Genomic DNA, 12,497 nt, shown 5'->3' on the forward strand with positions numbered 1-12,497 from the left:
TCTAAGTCCACAGCTTCACCTTGGGGGACTCTGGCCAGACAGAGACATCTTGCCTGAAGTGCTTTAGGTGAGGACAAAGGGGGCCATGGCTGATATCCATCGCAGTTCTGAGGCCTCACGTCATCTCGCAGCAGCAAAGTTTGACTCAAAATTGTATGATCAATTCTAACCACGATTTCAAAAGAGGTGAACTAAATTAGAGATTGAAGAGACAGAAAATCTCAACATCAGGGAATGGGCAAGACTATAGACAGAGCCAATCAATAAACACTGGTCCAGTCAACGGACGAACGCATGTCTTACGTTGGACTTTTAAGTATGAGGAGCAGCATGGAAATCATCCAACTTTTTTTTTTTTTTTCAATCTTCCTTTTCAGGAATAAACTACACAATGAACATGTATCATCATCAGAAAAAAAATCAAATTTTAATTCCCCTTAGCTATCCCATACTTTAGTCCCAGTTAAAAAAAAAAAAATCTAATATGAATTAGATCTAATAGAAACCACCAGGATGCACCATTATATAAAAACCTGGGAAACAGGAATTGGGCTGTACATTTACTTTGTCTCCATTAATATGAATATTTATTTACGAGCAGGAGGCAATGTTATACAAAGGATTAGATATTCAGTTGAAATCAACTTTTACATTTCTTTGAACCCTAAAATTTTTTGTTACAAGTTTCTTCTCCCTGTAACTTACGAAGAGGGTGATCCTCAGACGTTACGAATGGTTATGCTTTGAAACTCAGAAATGCTGAATTTACAAGGGTTTTTCTCTCCCCAGCCCAGCTTAACGGAACATGAAACATTACTGGTTAACTCTACATGGTTCCAAATCTGATGTGATTTAGCCGAGAGACCCAAATGCTTTACAAAGAAAGTATCTCATGGTTGATTAAAGACGACACTCTCTCCTCATGTCACGGGGAGGTCTATGTTCCCTCCACCTGATTCTGAGCAGGCCCTGTGACCACTTGACCAACAAAATATAACTTAAGTGATGCCATGACAGTTTCTGGGCCCAGGCCTCTTAGAGCAATCATTCTTAGAATCCAGTTGTCATGCTGTGCGGAAGCCCCGTAAGGAAGCCCTATTAAGGAGGCCCATGTCACGAAGAACTGAGGCCTCCGGCTGAACCCCAAGCAACAGCCAGCACCAACTTGCCAGCCATGTGAATGAGCCATTTTGGAAATGGGTTCTCCTGCCTCGCCTGATAAACCCGAGTGGACACTCAAGGAGCAGAGACAAGACGTTCTTGCCAAGTCCTGCACAAACTATAAATTTGTGAACAAAATAAATTACTGGGTTATGCTAGTAAGTTTTGGAGTGGTTTATTACACAGAATAGACACTGGACCACTCCCCAACATTAAAAACCCCTAATCATATGCTGATTTTCTCAAGATGAAGGCCGGAACATAGCAGCCCCATTGCCTCACAGCTAAGTTGATCTAATCTGTTATTTGTATGGTTCAAAAAGGCCATTAAGGTCAGAAAGAAACAAACAAAACAAACACAGCCAGGCACCTGAAAACTCTTCATTGCTTCTTTATTAGGATGCACCCACAGTACAGAGCCTCTCACACATCTGTGAAAGGGGAAGGTTACATTTCTCTTTGGGAGCACCGTCATTTTTGTTTCTGTTACCACTTTGATGAAAGTAAATCATTTTCAAAGAAAGACATTTTAAATTCCAAGTGTTTAAGACTCAGCTTGCATTTTGTTGTGTTTGAAAAGGAAGTAGCATATTTTAGCCAGAGCTGGAAGATTGTTTTGTGGCATTTTAACTTTGATGTGGATCAGAAGTCTTCGATGTCTGGTTGAACCAGTTTATAATTTTCATATGCAACTTTTCATATCAAAAATGTTTCATTTTTACCTCTACCCACAAACAGATGCTGTTTAAAAAAAAACACACACACAGCTAAATTTAAAACCCATCATGAACCATAGCATTTCTAACAGGGAAAATGAACTTTTGCTGCCCTCTCCTGCTAAAACAACGAAATACTAAAATACCAAAAGATTCATGAAGCTAAAGCGAAATCCTCAAACCAAAGCAATGGACATGTCATTCTCATTATACCTCAATCAAAAATCAGACGACAACCAGAAAATGTATGGGTAATATTTATATTTGAAAGTTCCCCATTGATACATGAGGTTTGGATTACAACTTATTTACAGTAAGTGATTTCAAAAAAAGTAAAGAAAGAGAAGGGAACGAAGGGAGGAAAGAAGGAAGGAAGGAAGGGAGGGAGGAAGGAAGGAAAGGAGGCAGGAAAGAAGGCAGGGAGGAAGGACAGGAGGGAGGGAGGAAGGAAGGGAGGAGAAGAAGGGAAGAGGGGAAGGAGGCAAAGAGGGAGGGAAGAAAAGGAAACCTATATTCATAGACATCATAATATGGGATGTTTATTTCCAAAAGAGATACTACTGCTGCTATCGTGCACAAGAAGCAGCACAAATTAACATTCCACTAGATCAAAACTTGCTCAACTTTCTCTCAAGATGCACAATCCTTTTAGCTTTTCAAAATTAAATACTGAGAAATATAAAATGCATGGCCGATATACCCACTACAAAACTCCTTTGTGGCTCATTTCTTAACTCCACTCAGAGAAGCAGCTGAGCCAGAATACAAAAATAAAAATATTGATGTGCAAATAAAACATCACTGATCATGTCTTTTTGCTATAGATGACTGTCACTTTGTGATAACATTGGTAATAGCATCAAAAGAGAGAATCTCTTCATTTCCTGGGCCAGGTCAGTGCATCCAATTAAAGGGAAAAAACAAAACAGGAGGAAAAAAAAAAAACCCCAAAAAACTCTGAACACTTAAAAATGCCAATAACATCCATACATCTTCCCTTCCCCACCCCCCGACCCCCACAAAAAAATAAAAAAGCTTTTAAAGCTCTAAATATACTTTTTTTTCTTTCCATAGTGTGATTGAGCCTGCGGCTACACGTTGAAGTATAGCAGGTGCAACTACAAGCAAATCCTGGCTCTGCACCCTGGACTGTCCCACGCACAGAAGGAGGTACGAAATAAATTAAACCCTTCTATTTAGGCAAGCAAGCCCAAGATGAAGGAGCATAACCCTGCTTGTGAGTATCCAACGGCATCGAGGGTATTATTTATTTCTCACTTTTTTTATTTTTTATTTTTATTTTATAAAAAACAGTCAGATGTGAGGGAGAGCAAAATATAATAAAATTTAAGAGGACAAAAACTAGACACTGAAGGAAAACAACTGGGGACACTTGCACAATGAGAAAAGGAATGCATGCTTGATTCAAAGGATGAGATGGGTCATTTCACTCACATGGTTGTTCAGGCCCACAGCCTAAGGCCTCGCATCATCCTAAACCACAGGGTTTTTGTTTGTTTTTTCTTCCAAAGACACTCTGAATCCTACCCCTGAAACCAATATGGTAGGGATAAGGTTGGAGTGATCATCACTCACTAACTACAATATTTGCTATTTAAAAAATATATTTATATATAGTTCTGGAAATTATGAAGCAAACAAAATATAACACAAAGATGCTTTTGTCACAATTAACTCAAGTTGCAGCAACAGCAGAAACGTGGGACAGGACAGAGAGGGCTGCTGCAAATGCAGCAAGTACGTCCTTAAATATGTCACATAGTGCGACAGTCAGATCACCTCAGTTACTCTGCGTCACCGGACACAACATGACAAATGTCACATTGTCACTTTCAGTTAAAAAAGAAAAGACAGTGTTTCTTCTCAGAAGTTGCCCTATGAATTTTAGACATATAGCTGTAATCGCCTCTTTAAATATGTCTAAAATTTGGCTTTATTCTTCTCGATTTGGAATGATCAACATACAAAATTGACATCAAGGATATCTGTGTAGTTCTCACCTAACTCTGAGGATAGGGTAAGATGCAAGAAGGGATCCTGGTCTTTCTCATTTCAAGTGACTGCATTTCATTCTGATTTCATAAACCTATGATTTAAATGTTCTCTAACTAAAAAGATGAATTAATGGCAAACAACAGATTATATTGTCAAAAACAAATGTAATACAGAGTCAAAACTAACAGGCTAAAATCAAAAGGGCTAGAGGAAATGATTTGTTACGAATTTATTTTTTGTCTGTGGTACTTGAACTTGCACCTTTGCTCCAGCACTTTCAAAGTAAGTTCTCTCATCTGTGGCAGCCTCTGCCAACCTTACATGGAATTCTCATTATTGTTCTTTTTTTAAAAAATCTATTAATTCCATTAAACCATGTTGTGTTTGGCGTTGCATATGACTCTTTTACTGCTGTTTCTTTCTCAGAATTAACAATGCCAAATTTTTCTTTTGTTTTACAAAGTTATTGAGATGACAATATCCATAATTAGCTGGCTTTACACACAAACTGTGACCTGATAATCCTGAAACACTTGATAGGGGAGAAAGGTCCGCGGGTTTTTTTTTCCTTTTTCTTGGAAACAATAAAGCTGCATATTCTACTTTCTATTTAAACGGAAGGAAGAAAATATACAAGCCATATTGATATATTATTTCTATTAAGAGCAACAACAGTTCTTATGTTCATGTTGGCTACTATCACAATTCAACACATGAACACAGAATCAGCTCTCTACCACGAATACTGCTGGAAGTGATGGTTTAGGATTATCAACTCACTGCTGCCATGTCCATAACGAGCAAAAGCATCCTGGAAACAAATCCCAAAACATACATCTTTCAGTACATAATAATGCAATCGCATTAGGTAAGTACACACTGTACACAAGATTTATCAGCATTTTATCTCCCCAAGATGTAACACTCCACCTTTAAATACAAAGCAGAGCGCCAATACAATATATCTATAATACGGCCCTAGATTTTGTTTTGTTTGTTTTTTGTGTTTTTCTTAAACAATTTGGTCACAATGCACCTTTGATATAAAAGCATTTTTAAACTTTATTATTAATACTCAGGACATTAGGAATTTCCAGATTTTTTTCAGTAGCATTTGTAGAACCACTTTTGGTAACAAATACAGTAGTTAGGAATACGCATCCAATTCAGAATGCATAATGCTTATCCTGAATCCTTTCTGGCTAAAAACAGGGCTGGCGCTGGGACGAGATATAGAACGAGAATCTACAAAAAACACTGTAACAGGTTTGTTTTTTCCCAGAGGCTACATCCTCTTTTGCTGGAATACTTTATAAATACGTATTAAAAAGTAAGGCAACAACTCCAAACAGTCCAAGCTGTTTGCTCAACTCTATTCCCAACCAGATCCAAAATCCTGGCCGTCAATTTCATGGTTGTAGTGTTTAGTGTTTCTCTCTCTTATTTCAAAATGGTCCAAAAGGATGTTTTCTGACATTTCTAAAACATCTCTGGTACGTGTGTTCAATGATGTACACTACTAATACTGGTCAGGTACTGAAGCCTAAGATGTCCCAGTGCCTGTTTTCAAAGGATTCAAGACATTGATTTGGATTCACCATAAACTGATAAATGAATCCAACATTCCCTTCCCTACTATGTTTATCACCTCATCTCTTTTACTCCTAATTTTAAAACTAAAGGAGTACCAGGACTACCTGGTTACTGGAGAGATGTTCACTCCAGCAAACAAAACTTCTTATCAGGGACCTTTATAATTCATGGCCCCATTCCATGTGGACATTCAACTCATGAAGATGTGCAAAAGGAAAAGATGTCAAATTACAGTCAAGTGATCCAGAGGAGGATGTTATACACACTTATGAGGAAATGACAGTCTTTTTTTCTTCCTTTACTATAAATACATTTAACAGCTTAGCAGAAAGACAAGCTAAATTTAAGATTGTTCACATTTGAAAATTGTTTCATACTCTCTGCTAGTGATAAATAAGGAACTCTCAATAATGGAATTTTAACATAGCAACTTCATCAACAGATCTTTGAAGACTGCTTTCTTTTTTTTTTTTTTAAAGAGGGTTAGAACAATGATTACGTTTGCCAAGTTCTGAGAAGTTCATCTACTGTCCAAACTTTGGATTGAAGTCCTTATTCTTTTTCCTTTACTTAGAGACAGGTATATACAGTGCTGTTGTAATAATGAAACAAACGTGAAATCTACTGTAAAGTTGCACAATACAGAAAACTGTTGCTCCATCTCCTACTACATAAATGCGTGACTCCACAGGTTAGTAACGTTGTCGTCATTATTTCTGTTAAGTTGGAATTATCCCATCAGGTCTAAGACCTCTCTTTAACTCCAGATCCTCCAGTTTTTTCCACAACTCTTCACGCTCCTTTTCTTTCTTTTTCTCACTGGGGAAAAAATAGAATACAAGGTAAACAACTGAGAAGGTTTAAAGATATTATCCAACAATAATTGCCCCTTTGACATACTTTTCCCCAGGTAGGTTTTGAAAAGTTTGGCATTAAGCTTATGGATGTTTTTCTTTTTGGTTTTTCTCTCTCTTGCTCCTTTTTCTTATTGACATATATAGACATAAACGTAGTATTAATGAACAGAGTAGGAGATGACAAGAATATTGTAAGATTTCACATTAACATTCCTTTATACTTAGCTTAATAAAGAAAACTAACTTCAAAATTACTGAGAAACAAAAATGGGGATCCTTTCTACGTGTCTGTTATCCTAAAACCAATGGCACACTAGTAATTTTTACTGGGAGTCTAGTTAAAATCTAATTTCCTCTTTGTCTCCAAATAGTTTCTCAAAGAGGTGCCAGAGATGACACTGATACGGAGAATGTCGTAAGTCAAGAAAATATATTTCCTCTTCATTATTATACATTTTTCCTAAATTATGTACACGGTATATGTAAACTCTTTAGCAGAATCTAATCTCAATATCAATCTGACTAGTGATTTCCAGACTTACAGATTTCCCTCTTTGGTAAAATTTTCCAAAAAACTAGATACCCAAAACAGGGTCAACAAATTTTATTTTGCCAAGGACATTTTTATATCACCATATTTTTATAAAATAAAGGATGTTAATTTTAACATCAACCAAGTAGGAAATACATAATCCAAGAATACATGACAATACTGTAAATTAAACAAATTCACAGTGAAAATAATTCACAGCACTGCCCCTAGTTTCCTCATGTTGTGATGAACCAGTAAACTGCAGACCCTGATGACATTTGTGAATCCATAAATTCAGATAATTCCTGAAAACAGGGGCTCTGCCATCTCAGGCGTGGGGGACATGGTCCCTGAGCTACTTACCTAGTAAGGACTGAACTTCAGTTACAGTACATTTACTCGGGGAAATCCACACAGGTTAGGTGAAATTTGTATATAATTCCAGTGTCTCATTTTTTTAATGTCATCATCAATTTTTTTTGTTATACCGATATCTATAGCACCAGAAATTAATCTCCATCCCTCCCCAAAAATCTAAGTAATTTTATATTCTCATTCCATTAGAACCTTGAGGGAACAATTATATAATATGGTAATGAATATTATCATTTCATAATTAATATTTTGGTAATTTAAGCCTTGTTTATACTATAACTACTTTTAGCTATCTCAAATACAATCTGTACAAAACGAATTTCAGTGGGCACAACAGTTTTTCAAACAATTACCTATTTGGTACTTTTGACCCGGAAAAATTACATTTACAGGGTAATAAGCGCAGATGAGATGAGATAATTCACCAATCATTATGGATTCCAGATTCTTAACTGTAAAGCAAGCTGTTTGGTAAATTATCACTTTGGCTTTCTCAATACAGTTTGGGGATAACATTAGGTCAAAATATACGTTATAACAGAACTTTGATTTGAGTACATTTAAAGAAATTCTATAGATCCTGCTCAGTTTCAGGGCACATGATCTTTTTATTTGGAGGAAGAAGGTGGCAAGCAAGGGCTTAGAAACTTTCCTCAACTAACAGACAGCCCAAACACACGTTAGGCTCGTGCTGCCCTTAACCTGCAGTTTAAATTAAGTGCTGACATCATTAAAACACTCATCAGCCTGTTACTGAACCGTTTCGCTCACACCTTTGATCGCGGGTGTTCTGGCATTCAGTGCCGGGTCCCGTGGGGCTTTGCTGCCAGATGAACTTTATGCTGAGTTATCATACATTTGTTATACTGACAACTTTATCTTCAAAAATTCTAAATATTTCTGAAATAGTAACTGTCACCCCCATTCTTTCCCACTTTTCTCTCTCCCTGTGGGTGGGAATTTTAAAACTTAACCACATTGTCATGCTAAGGATACTGTCAAATTCTCTTCCAATTCCGATTTTACATGGCACTAATGTTGGCGTATGTATCTAACAGTGTCAGTTACTTATTCCACCCACCATTTTCAGATTTTAATACTGAAAAATGTGATCTGACCTGAAACAGTTACTAACTTCCTGCCATCCAGAAGTGAAACCCTCCATTCAGTTCTTCTCTGAGAGTACCAAATAAATCTCTTTATTTTCTTTTCCTATTTCCATATCTAAGGAGAAACCAATGTTTCCATCTATTCAGTACAACTTTCTATTGCTCATTTGACAAAACATTACCCTTGCTTTAAAAAAATCCTTGTCAGAGCCCAGCCCCGTGGCCGAGTGGTTAAAGTTCTGCACGCTCCACTTTGGTGGCCAGGTTTGTGGGTTCAGATCCCAGCCACGCTGTGGATATGTCCCACATACAAAAAGACAGAGGAGGATTGGCACAAATGTTAGCTCAGGGCTAATATTCCTCAAGCAAAAAACAGAGCATTGGCAAAGAACGTTAGCTCAGGGCAAATCTTCCTCACAAGAAAAAAAATCCTTCTCTCCTTAAGAAAGTCCACTCGCTATAAGTCACTTTAATATACCAGATCATCAGAATGAACTTCACAGTATCTATCCCTGGTCCCCTTGGCTAATTCTTATCTTTTTCAAGGGTTTGGTCTATTTAGTTTAAATAATAAATGATCAGAAAACAGTTTTATTATTGAAGTTCAATAAACATTAATTTAATTCAACCAATTTGAATATTTTAGAAATAAGGTCTTTCTGATACTCTTTTTTTTAGGAAGATTGGCCCTGAGCTAACATCTGTTGCCAATCTTCCTCTTTTTGCTTGAGGAACATTGTCCCTGAGCTAACATCTGTGCCAATCTTCCTCTATTTTGTATGTGGGATGTCACCACAGCACGGCTTAATGAGCAGTGTGTAGGTCCACGCCCAGGATCCGAACCCGTGAACCCCAGGCTGCCGAAGCAGAGCACAAGAACTTAACGACTATGCCACTGGGCTGCCCCTAAGGTTTTTAATACTCTTAATGGCATTTCACAGATTTAATCTTTATCCAACTGGGATAATAATAATGGGCTTTCAGTTGCTGTGAAAGGAAGGACATCACGTACAATGCACTCTTTAATGGTACGTCACAGTAAGAAAATGTGCCCTTTATCACTTTTACTTGCAAAAATAAAACTGTTAAAAGATTTTAATTTAAGTTTAGGACAAGGAGTGTTATTACAAATTTAATGATCTGCAACAACTGTAAATATAGTAAATTAAAAGTTCTTTAAATCGGATGGCCAGCCCTGTGGCTGAGTGGTTAAGTTCATGCGCTCTGCTTTGGCAGCCCAGGGTTTTGCCAGTTCAGATCCTGGGCATGGACCTGGCACTGCTCATCAAGCCATGCTGAGGCAGCATCCCACATGCCAAACTAGAAGGACCCACAACTAAAAGTATACAACTATGTACTGAGGGGCTTTGGGGAGAAAAATGAAAAATAAAATCTTTGAAAAACAAAGTTCTTTAAATTGGAAGTGTGGCCCAACATATTCCATAATTGATATTTATTCCAATATTGTATAAAAAGTCTCAGCCTCTTCTGTCTACAGTTAAACACTTAATATTCCCTAATTAAGTGGTTTTTCAATATACTACATCCTGGTAATTTAAAAAAATCATCGAGATGGTCCTTTGCCCCCTGCCACCAAACCTTTCCCCTCATTGCTTTTTATCAGTAAAATGCAAGTAGCATTCAAATTCAGGTAAAGCAAAGAAGCAGGGGAACCACAGATAGCCTTGCTCAGGAGGTTCAGCAAGGTCCTGGGTACGAATACTCTCACACACCTCTGGGATCCTCTAAGGTCCATGGTTTTATAGTATACAAAGCTGACATGTGCTTCTGGATGATCAAAGCCAAACCAGGGGCCCACCTACTAACAAGCTCTCTAGATTTTCCCCAATCTCTCTAAGTACTTCAACGTCATGGTCTGAATGCTTGGGCCCCCCCAAACCTCCAAAGGTGATGGTATTAATTGTTGGGGTCTTTGTGAGATGATTAGTTCAAGAGGGTGGAGCCCTCATAAATGGGATTAGTGCTCCTATAAGAGATCTCGCAGAGATTCCTTGCTCCTTCCGCCATGCGAGGACACAGTGACAAGGCACCGGCTACGAAGCAGAAAGAGGGCCCTCATCCAACCATGCTGGCACCATGATCTGGGACTTCTTGCCTCCAGAACTGTGAGCAGTAAATTCCTGTTGCTATAAGCTACCCATGAAATACCCACATGTGGTATTTTCTTACAGCAGCCCAAACGGACTAAGACAACATCTTTTGGAAAGTTAGACACACTGAATGAGAAATAACAAAATTGAAGAATCACGTAAATGAAATCAAGAAAGGCTTTACTAAGCCATAAGCATTTACTGTAAAGAGTTCAACTGGCTTTTGCTCCCTTTTGGTCTTAAACATTTGAAGATTTGTATAATATTAGACTCTTCACCTCCATGTTCTTTTCACTGCCCTTTAAATCGTAATGAATTTGTTGGGTCCTAGAGCCCAAAGTAAGTTCTGGGCCAAAGAGCTAAACCAAAATGGTGCCTCATCCCTCTTGCTGCTGGAGTGAAGAACAACATCAGCCCAATTCTAGCTCCGATAGGTTCAGAATGAGAGAGAATCCAGATGGCAAACTACTTGATGGTCCCCTCCAGTGGGCCTGAAATACCAGTTATGTGCCAGGCTCTTTACCCTGAGGCAGAAGAGAAACATCATTGAAGGGAAGGAGGAAAGCAGCCTTTCTCAAATGGCACTTTGTTACCCAGTGGCACACTAAGAAAGACACAGCTAATGAGCATGCAAAAACGAAGATATAAGGAAATAAAGTTATGCTGCTTATGATTTGGGACGCAATTAGACAACTTCAGCAAAGAGCAGGGCAAGAACTCAATAGTTTTATGCACAGCTGACAAAAAAGCTTTAAAAAGTTACCGCTGACGATCTGACTTGTATGTGGCTGTCAGCTCATCAAACATGGCGCTGTTCATTTCCATAAATGCCTTCAACACGTTGTACACTAATGCCACGATAGCCCTGGGAAGCAAGGGAAAAGGAAACATGGTGGTTAGTCTTAAAAAATGGGATGCTGCATGAAGAAAGCAAAAGCACAACCTTTGTCTGAATGAGCTCCTCATATTGCACAGTTGCCATCCCTTTCTTGTTGGAACAACTACAAATGACCTACAGTTCATTTCCACAGCAAGAAAGTTACACTCTTTACTGTTCAAGGCAAGATATCTTTCTGAGGGGTTGGCAGGATTAGAAAAATAAGAATCTACTTTCACCCTTTTAATTACTGGTACTCGGAATAGACTTGCCTGTGGACACTTGCCAACTTCATTTAATAAAAAGGCAGGTATAAATATAAAGCAACTTCACCCTGAAAAGGAGCACCTGTGGTAGGACTAACCTTAGAGACCTGAATTTGCATAGAATTTTATTTTTAAGATAATATGCATAATTCATCAAAATCAAAAGCGTTCCCAGGGAAACAAATAATGTAAATATATAATTCATATTCGAAGGTATGATACCAAACCCCTGTCAGTTGGGCAGCTTAATAAGAGTTATGGTTCTAGTTGTGATGTGCATTAGTCCATCCACTCCTGTTTAGTCCCCTTGCTGATCCAATACGTATGCCTGTAAGGTAACTGGCAAGCTGGTGATGGCCGCTATGAGCTGTGGAACACTAGACAGCTAAACAGCCACAATGGTAGCCCATACTTATTAAGTGTAAGGGTAAGCTCTTGGCCAATGTGAGGAGTCTGCCATGATGAGCCTGATATCTTCAGACTAGAGTCTAAAGAGCATTGCCCTTTGCAAAAATATACATTACTTCCATTTTGCAACAAATGTGTTCCAAATACCACTGAAAAAGGCATTGATAAAAGTTAGGCCATATGTTAAATAAGTCATGGGTTTGATGTTTCCAAATCATTTAAAAGAAAGTGTACTAGCTGTGTGGCTTCTGCCCTGCGCACATTAAAAGGAGAACTCAAGCTCTCTTCTGCAGAGGGGAATGACCTCAAATATGATGGGCAGTGATGGAGAAAGGCCAAATACGGTGTACTGAGCAGATACAGACACTTGTTAGAACCAATCTCTAGGGCCTCAAGAAACCATCTACATGATGATACGTACTTGCTTACCAGCTCTTTAATTTTACAAGTTTTAGATATAAAATTTGGCAAATTTG

General features: G+C 38.2%; 1 protein-coding gene across 5 annotated transcripts in view; it reads right to left on the minus strand.

The window, feature by feature from the left end:
• Positions 1 to 1,536: 1,536 nt before the first annotated feature.
• The window catches only part of PPP2R5E (protein phosphatase 2 regulatory subunit B'epsilon), a 146,431-nt gene continuing 135,470 nt past the window's right edge, over positions 1,537 to 12,497 (minus strand). For 3 of the 5 annotated variants that reach the window (XM_014853691.3, XM_014853692.3, XM_070513734.1), the window contains 2 exons: positions 11,234 to 11,335; positions 1,537 to 6,305 (listed from right to left, as the gene is read on the minus strand). In XM_014853691.3, coding sequence (XP_014709177.1) covers positions 6,206 to 6,305; positions 11,234 to 11,335 — 202 coding nt within the window. In that variant the 3' untranslated portion in view covers positions 1,537 to 6,205. The remainder of the gene's footprint in view (positions 6,306 to 11,233; positions 11,336 to 12,497) is intronic. The other 2 variants (XM_070513732.1, XM_070513733.1) reach the window with 1 other exon arrangement.

Source organism: Equus asinus, chromosome 7 (genome assembly GCF_041296235.1).
Source record: "Equus asinus isolate D_3611 breed Donkey chromosome 7, EquAss-T2T_v2, whole genome shotgun sequence".
Lineage (NCBI taxonomy): Eukaryota > Metazoa > Chordata > Mammalia > Perissodactyla > Equidae > Equus > Equus asinus.